This window comes from Limulus polyphemus, unplaced genomic scaffold (genome assembly GCF_000517525.1).
Source record: "Limulus polyphemus unplaced genomic scaffold, Limulus_polyphemus-2.1.2 Scaffold2612, whole genome shotgun sequence".
Taxonomy (NCBI): domain Eukaryota; kingdom Metazoa; phylum Arthropoda; class Merostomata; order Xiphosura; family Limulidae; genus Limulus; species Limulus polyphemus.
In genome coordinates, this window is record NW_013668222.1 from 98,691 (window position 1) to 108,390 (window position 9,700).

The 9,700-nt window shown below is 32.7% G+C and overlaps 1 protein-coding gene across 1 annotated transcript in view; it reads right to left on the reverse strand.

Annotated features, from left to right (window-relative positions):
• LOC111087774 (zwei Ig domain protein zig-8-like) overlaps positions 1 to 9,410 on the reverse strand; it is a 76,208-nt gene extending 66,798 nt beyond the window's left edge. Inside the window, exon 1 of the mRNA XM_022395611.1 lies at positions 9,164 to 9,410. Coding sequence (XP_022251319.1) covers positions 9,164 to 9,224 — 61 coding nt within the window. The 5' untranslated portion in view covers positions 9,225 to 9,410. The remainder of the gene's footprint in view (positions 1 to 9,163) is intronic.
• Between the last annotated feature and the right edge of the window lie 290 nt (positions 9,411 to 9,700).

Genomic DNA, 9,700 nt, shown 5'->3' on the forward strand with positions numbered 1-9,700 from the left:
GAAATCCAACGCGCTATCCACTGCGCTATAGGGACACAGTTATCTATTGTAGGTCGTACTTAATAAAGGCTTAATTAATGTTAGGGCTAAGACAAGTGGACTTATAGATTTCAGTGTTTACGATTTTAATTTTTTTGTATTACTCTAGAAATCCTGTATTTAAAGAAGTACCCTTGCAATAAAGATACTAATTTGGCAACAAATATGTTGCAAGTCTCTGCTCGTATCAATGATAACTCACAATTAAAATTGGATTAATTTCTTATTCATTTCACGTACAGAAACAGTAGGTGATTCTTTCAAACTAAGTACACATTATCCTGATTTATGCTTTACAATATAAAACAGTTAATGAGCATGAAACAATTTTTTAAAGAAATTCGTTATTAACAATTCTGAGCGTTTTGAATAAAAACGCGTTTACTGATTATTCGGATTTCTTACACTGTAGACATGCCATCTCTGCCGCCAAATAACAGCTAACAACTTTATTTCATAAGTAAAATGTTACACTTTATGCAAATAAATAGTAGTTAATTTAAAAACAATTAAATCTTCATGTAACAAGGTTATATAATCACGACAACACAGACAAAGACAGTGTCATAAAGAAACACCGTATAGTTAGTTTTATCAGATTTTACTTTGCATTCCGAAAAATTCCGTGACGTGATACCTAAATTATTTGGGATTTCCAAACTAATATAACCCAACACAGGTATATTACTGGTGCTAGAAAAGTTACGATTAATAATTTGTAAGTTTTAGTAAGTAATGGTCTGAAATACAATAATGGGCAGTTGCACAAATATTAGCTTATATAAATAATGTGTTTGTTGTATCCCAGCCAACTTGATGAGCTCTGAATTCAGCGAAACGCGTCGTCGGCAATGGATATGACAAATAATAGTGGGGTTGGAATAATCATATTATACAATGGCTGGAGTACCCGTCCCCTGGACGAAAGTTATGTAAATTTATGATTAATAGAAGGTTATCTTAGGACATGAAAAGCTGCTTACCCTTATATGTAATTGTATAAAAAACACAAAACTACCCATAAAAACAGTAAGTTTGCATGCACCTCCGCATGGACCCATTAAACCTTCATGCCAAATTTTGTGAAGATCCATTAAGGGTGGGGGGGCAAAGTAATGGTAAAAAACGCGAAAACGTCCATAAAAACAGCAAAAAGCAAAACTGAAAATTTGTATGTACCCTCTAATGAACCTAAGAACCTACCTTACCAATTTTGGCAAAGATTCACCCGCACCCTTCGAAGTAGTTACATGGACATACAACAGACGGAACTGTTGTATTTATACAGATTCTTCTAATTCTCGAAAATCCCTAACGGACTAGATTAAGAGTACAGTGTTTATAAATGTAATAGGCCTAATGATAATACCTTATAACAAGTAAAGGTGTAAATATCGTAATATTATGAAAGAAAACATTGACATCAATCTGTTCATTATCACCAGTAACCGAATTGAGTTTAAAGAAAAAAATTAAAGGCTTTGAGGCTATAACAATAAAAAAAAATTAGTTTTACTAATCTTTCCAGAAGTTTTCCTGTTGTTAGAATTAAAAGAAGTCTTTCATCTACAATTTCAAGATGGTCAAAACAAATGTTTCTTTGTTAATTTAACTCATAAAAGTTACCATTTTTCGAAGTAAACGATCCTTACAAGCTATGCATTTGTTACTTAACAACATATTTGTACAATTCAGCCAACAACTTCAAGTTTTAGTCAAAAATGTAGTAAAAATTTACTCGTCAGACGTGCTTATCGGTGTACTTATGATATTCGTTTACCTAATTGTCGAGGTGTTAACATAATTGTAACCACCAATACTTAATAGCACAGTAGAGTATCTGGACTTGTATGTCAATATCATTAATAAATGTTGCCCGGTAGGCCACCAGGTGGTTAGGGCGCTCGACTCGCAATCTGCAGGTCGCGGGTTCGAATCCCCGTCACACCAAACATGCTCGCCCTTTCAGCCGTGGAGGCGTTATAATGTGACGGTCAATCCCACTATTCGTTGGTAAAAGAGTAGCCCAAGAGTTGGCGGAGGGTGGTGATGATTAGCTGCCTTCCGTCTAATCTTACACTGCTAAATTAGGGACGACTAGCGCAGATAGCCCTCGTGTAGCTTTGCGTGAAATTCCAAAACAAACAAACAATCCTTAATGAAACATTTAAGTTCAAAGTTTTCAATAAAAAAAAAATAACAGTTTAATTTTGAAGTTTCCATTTCCGAATATAAATATTCCAAATGTTCACAGATTATTATTAGAACTTGTTCATCATTACAAGGTCTCGTGAACATAGCTAATAAACTCATTCTCATTTTTCACAAATGATGAAATACAGATTCGTTGAATTCTAGCGGAAATGTTAAACAGTCTCTGCTAGCATTTACGAGTTTCACAGTTCTCCCGAATATCATAACCTTTTCATTCCTATCGCGTCTGCACATTGATTTTTTTAAACTAACTATTTGAGGTAATAAAACAAAATCACTATAATAATAATGTGATCACCGCTAGTTTTATCTCCATTTACATTTAGGTTCTTATTATAACGTACATCAATGGTTAAGTTATATTAGCTTCCCTAATTACTTTGTTGTAACCACGATTTTATTGTTCCTATTGTAAATCTTATTGTCATTGTTAACATTCTTGGATTTTCTCTTATATAGCATGCAGGCGAATACATTGTATTTGTTAATTGTTTTTGTCATGAAATTTTAAAGTCTCGTTTGTTGTGAAACACAAAGCTACATAATGGGTTACTTGTGCTATGACCACCGAGAGTATCGAAACCCGATTTTTAACGTTATAACTTTTCAGACATACCGCTGAGCCACCTGGAGCCTTAAGCTTGTGTATAGTTTTAAGAATGGTGAATTGTTGGCATAGTTTTAACAATGGCGGATTGTTGGTATAGTTTTAACAGTGGCGGATTGTTTGTATAGGTTTTAAAATGACGGATTGTTGGTATAGTTTTAACAATGGCAGCTTGTTGGTATTGTTTTAACAATGGCGGATTGTTGGTATTGTTTTAACAATGGCGGATTGTTGGTATTGTTTTAACAATGGCGGATTGTTGGTATTGTTTTAACAGTGGCAGGCTTGTTGGTATAGTTTTAACAATGGCAGCTTGTTGGTATTGTTTTAACAATGGCAGCTTGTTGGTATTGGTTTAACAATAGCGGATTGTTCATATAGTTTTAACAATGGCAGCTTGTTGGTATTGTTTTAACAATGGCGGATTGTTCTTATAGTTTTAACAATGGCGGCTTGTTGGTATTGTTTTAACAATGGCGGATTGTTGGTATAGTTTTAACAATAGCGGATTGTTGGTATAGTTTTAACAATGGCAGCTTGTTGGTATAGTTTTAACAATGGCAGCTTGTTGGTATTGTTTTAACAATGGCAGCTTGTTGGTATAGTTTTAACAATGGCGGATTGTTGGTATTGTTTTAACAATGGCGGATTGTTGGTATAGTTTTAACAATGGCGGATTGTTGGTATTGTTTTAACAATGGCGGATTGTTTAAAGATGTGGTCCAATCTCCTTTGATCTGGATCGTTCCATGTTAATGTCACATGCACTTTCTCGCAGTAAATATAGCTTTGTAATAGAGATGGACAGCACAGTGATTACAACTAGTAGGAAAGGCGATAACTGGAGGTTGTAACTTCCCTCAGTTATTTTATGATTGAATGATTAACAATGACATAAATTCCGCACGTACTCTAAGAGTGAAGGTTCTTATAGGAGATTAGCTTTCTCCTTCTTAGTAAACTTTAGGAGCAGTGAGTATTATTTATTTAACACAACAATAGTAAGTTAGCTATACCCAATCCTTTATTAAAAATTACTTTCTTTAGCGGTATTGATTTTTTATATCAATTGTGTTAATTTTAATTGTTATTATTATAAAGATTATTTCATATTGTTAGCTTAGTATATGAATTTAGGCCTTATTGGCTGGCCGAACCTCTTGAGCCGATAACTGTTAACAACAAGGCTATTCAAACGAACATGTAATACATTCTAATCACTAAGAACAACATAATTATTAGGTATATACAGATAGCATGCTTTTGATCAGAAGTTGATATTAATTTAAATTCAATCTTTGATTAGGGTTAACTGATACATTTATTTATGTCTGAAGACAAATAGAGATTAGTAAAACACATACAGTTAATTTAACCACAGAAAGATGAATACGGATATGACGAAATTAAACTATGCCTTAAAAGCTAATACGGATATGACGAAATTAAACTATGCCTTAAAGGTAAATACGGATATGACGAAATTAAACGATACATTAAACGTTAATAAACATATGACGAAATTAAACGATACATTAAACGTTAATAAGGATATGACGAAATTAAACGATACATTAAACGTTAATAAGGATATGACGAAATTAAACGATACATTAAACGTTAATAAGGATATGACGAAATTAAACGATACATTAAACGTTAATAAGGATATGACGAAATTAAACGATACATTAAACGTTAATAAGGATATGACGAAATTAAACTATGCCTTAAAGGTAAATACCGTTAATAAGGATATGGCGAAATTAAACTATGCCTTAAAAGTTAATACGGATATGACGAAATTAAACGATACATTAAACGTTAATAAACATATGACGAAATTAAACGATACATTAAACGTTAATAAGGATATGACGAAATTAAACGATACATTAAACGTTAATAAACATATGACGAAATTAAACGATACATTAAACGTTAATAAGGATATGACGAAATTAAACGATACATTAAACGTTAATAAGGATATGACGAAATTAAACGATACATTAAACGTTAATAAACATATGACGAAATTAAACGATACATTAAACGTTAATAAGGATATGACGAAATTAAACTGTTTTAAAAGTTAATATAAATATGATGAAGTTAAACTATACCTTCAAAATAAATTCATATATATATGACGAAACGAGACCTTAAAAGTTAATATAAATATGATAAAGTTAAACTACGTCATAAAAGTTAATATGAATATCATGAGTCCGCTGAAATGTGCCTTGAAAATTGATATGAACACCCTAATGTACAGTTTCTGCGCTCTGCTATAATTTAAGGCCTAGTTTCCGACATAAACAGCAGTGAGAAATGCAAGTCATGTGATAGCGATATAACGAGACAAATCCACAAGCATTTCCACGTGTTATTTATGATTTACTCTATAGACTTGATCACGTTCTCGTGAGACGCGATTACTAAATACTCAGGTTATATTACTGTAATGTTGATAAAATTAATCATACACTTGAGTCACATTATAATACAAATAGAGCTAACCATACACACATGTATGTTTTGTCTATAAACAGGCCTAATCAGGCACGCAATTAACCCTGTAACAGAAACCATACTAACAGTAAAAACAATATTAATATAAATTATACTAATCTCACGCAAGTCCTAGCGTTATAATATGGTAAATGCTAAATATACACAAATCATACATCTATAGCATAAAAAATAATAATGTTAATCACGCATGTGTAGCAGTGTTGTGATGTAAACAATAATTTCCCTGAGGCCGAGTGAAGGGGTCTCCTGTTTCAAGAAGACAATAAAATTACGTCACATAAGTGACGCTTAACGCTGCAATTTACACTGTCGTAACGTCATCTAAAACGTGCACATGCCATGAATCACGAGAAGCATTATGTACATTGTAGACTACAACACAGGATGACATATGAACTTCAAAAGCAAGAAATAAAAATATTTGTTGCTCTTAATTTTGGTTTTATTTACTCTTGAAACAAGACACTTTCGTGGACCCTGCAGAAGTACACCTAGTAATCATACGCAAGTCATATTGGTGTAATATATATATATATATATAATAGTAACACATAAAGAAGTCATTGTGTTATAATATAAACAGTAAGGATGGTATGCGAGTTATATAAACCCTGCACCTAGTAATCATACGCAAGTCATATTGGTGTAATATATATATATATATAATAGTAACACATAAAGAAGTCATTGTGTTATAAACAGTAAGGATGGTATATAATAATTAAACACCCTTTCTAAGCTGATGAGCAATAATTATAATTAATTATATATGTCCCACCATATTAGGATTAGGGATATTTTATTTATGATAATACATTCTTTTTGTAATCCTTTAGGGATTTTCAGGAATTAGAAGAGCTTATAGTAGTGTTTAAACAATATGGCGAACATAGAGTCTCTGGAATATTATTATTATCATTGTATAATTTTTGAAAAAACCCTAAAGGACTGAATAAATAATGTAGTGTTAAAATATAATAGGCCTAACAATAATGTCTTATGACAAGTATAATTAGATATAAATAATACTAATTATATAAAGAACAGAGTGTTGTAATATTAAACAACAATACATCATAAGCTTATGTTGGTATAAACAACACTAGTGATAGGCCAATACGATGTCATATAAACAATACCAATTACCAATGTAAAATATATTGTCATATAAACAATACTAATTATACAAGGTATCATTTTGTGATATAAACAATATTAATTACACATTTGTCATCACGTTCTTGTATAAACAATATTAATTACACATTTGTCATCACGTTCTGATGTAAACAATATTAATTACACATTTGTCATCACGTTCTTGTATAAAAAAATATTAATTACACATTTGTCATCACGTTCTGATGTAAACAATACTACTTAAACACGCTATCACACTCTGATGTAAACAATACTACTTAAACACGCTATCACACTCTGATTTAAACAAGGTAACTTTCTTTACCACGACCACTTTACCTCGACAGTTTTTATTTACTATAATTAAAACATGTAAAGAAACAGACAGACAGACATATATCTCATGATATATAATAAGAATAAGTGTTTAGATGTTGATGATTGAATCTGGTACAACAGTTTAGCTTTTCATGAAGGGATGTTCAGCTGAGGTCTTCAACTTAGCATAAGATCTCAGATTTAACCGAGTTTCTTTAGATTAGGTCACCAGCAGTTTGATACAGATATGCTAACTGCAGACGTGTTTTTTTGCCTATTTCACTGGCTTTTGAAGTTAAAACCGTATTATTTAAAACTTCGTAAAGAAGTATATTTTTTACCCAGCAGTAAAAAAAGAAGATGCAAATGATTACTGAAAAACGTTGAATTGTAATAAGATTATTTCTGAAATTTGTTACTCTGTAATAAAATGATTACTGAAAATCGTTGAATTGTAATAAGATTATTTCAGAAACTTGTTACACTGTAATAAAATGATTACTGAAAAACGTTGAATTGTAATAAGATTATTTCTGAAATACGTTACATTATAATAAAACTTAACTTGTACAAAAGCTCTCGAACATTAACATGAAACTTTTATCTCCCTATCCATGATGTTAACTTTCATACCCTAACCATGATGTTAACTTTCATACCCTGACCATGGTGTTAACTTTCATACCCTATCCATGATGTTAACTTTCGTACCCTATCCATGGTGTTAACTTTCATACCCTATCCATGGTGTTAACTTTCGTACCCTATCCATGGTGTTAACTTTCATACCCTATCCACGGTGTTAACTTTCATACCCTATCCATGATATTAACTTTCATACCCTATCCATGACGTTAACTTTCATACCCTAACCATGACGTTAACTTTCATACCCTAACCATGATATTAACTTTCATACCCTATCCATGATATTAACTTTCGTACCCTAACCATGATATTAACTTTCGTATCTAACCATGATATTAACTTTCTTACCCTAATCATGATATTAACTTTCGTACCCTAACCATGATATTAACTTTCATATTTAATGACGTTTCATTGATTTTTCTTACGTTGAGTACATAACGACTGTTTGTTTTTCGATAATTGTCCTCTTTTGTTTAAAGTCCAACCTGTAACATTTGTGAAGCTTGCTCAGAGCTTCGACCTGTAACATTTGTGAAGCTTGCTCAGAGCTTCGACCTGTAACATTTGTGAAGCTAGCTCAGAGCTTCGACCTGTAACATTTGTGAAGCTTGCTCAGAGCTTCGACCTGTAACATTTGTGAAGCTAGCTCAGAGATACGACATGTAACATTTGATGAAGCTTGCTCAGAGCTTCGACCTGTAACATTTACAAAGCCTGCTCAGAGCTTCGACCTGTAACATTTACAAAGCTTGCTCAGAGCTTCGACCTGTAACATTTATGAAGCTTGTTCAGAGCTACGACATGTAACATTTATAAAGCTAGCTCAGAGCTACGACAGTAACATTTATGAAGCTAGCTCAGAGATACGACATGTAACATTTGTGAAGCTTGTTCAGAGCTACGACATGTAACATTTATAAAGCTAGCTCAGAGATACGACATGTAACATTTATGAAGCTAGCTCAGAGATACGACATGTAACATTTGTGAAGCTTGTTCAGAGCTACGACATGTAACATTTATGAAGCTAGCTCAGAGATACGACATGTAACATTTGTGAAGCTTGTTCAGATATACGACATGTAACATTTGTGAAGCTTGTTCAGATATAGCCTACAACTTTTATTGTTTCGAAAAATGACGTTATTTTATTTAGTAATTGTACAAGTTATTTAAGAATTAACTGTAGTGTTACAAACGAATTGAGGAGCTGTAATTGAACGTGCAATAATGCGTTAAACTAATCCATTTCAACTAATATTGCCAGAGATAAAGAACTAATACATCGTTTGGAGGTAACTTGTACGAAATGCTTAACAAAAAAGTGTATAATATGAAACTTCGGGAAATATTTATTGATTTTTTAGTTGATCTTATTTAGCCTCATTCTCCTGTTTAAATTGTACAAGTTTATCATATCTGTGAAGACGTTGTTGGAACAACATTTTCATTCAGCTGGCAAAGTTATATATAACTTAGGACAATGGATTTTAAGAGGTGATCCAGGGGGACTATGAACAAACCAGTGACAGAAAATCATGAGACACGCTACATAAATCATATATTTTATATATATAAGTACATAGTTAATAATAGACGTAATTAGGGAAGGTAATATTGTACTGGGTCCGAGATTAAAGTTGAAACGTTTCTCACCTCCCTGGAGAAGACAAGTTGCCCACAAGAAGTACGTGGTCACAGCTACTAAGAAGCCCATCTTCGCTGGCGAAAAATGTGAAATTTTCCAGACTTATCAACAGATGTTCTGTATCACACTGGCGGTTGTACCTCAACCACGAGAAATCTCATTAGAGGAGTAACTTCACAGGCTCGTTCTGACAGTATCATCGCATTTTACTTATTCTTCGCAAATGTCACGTGCTTCTTAATGCCCAATGCTTAGTTTAGGAGTCGGACTTTATCGAAAGCTCTCGCGAGAGAGCTCGCGGTATTTATAGCAGTTTAGGAGTCTGCGCACTAAGCTTCTCGCTGTTTTGTAGATCTAATTGGTGAAACTGTTTTTATATAACGCAGGACGTTTTACTCTTACCTCTTATTTAGAATAATATTCTCTGATAATTAGGAAACTCGTGAGATTTTACGTATTTGCAATGAGATAAGGGCATCTTACCCTTCACTGGTAAACAGGCATGTATTTCGCTAGCTTGCGATGACTGCTTAATAAAAATTTTA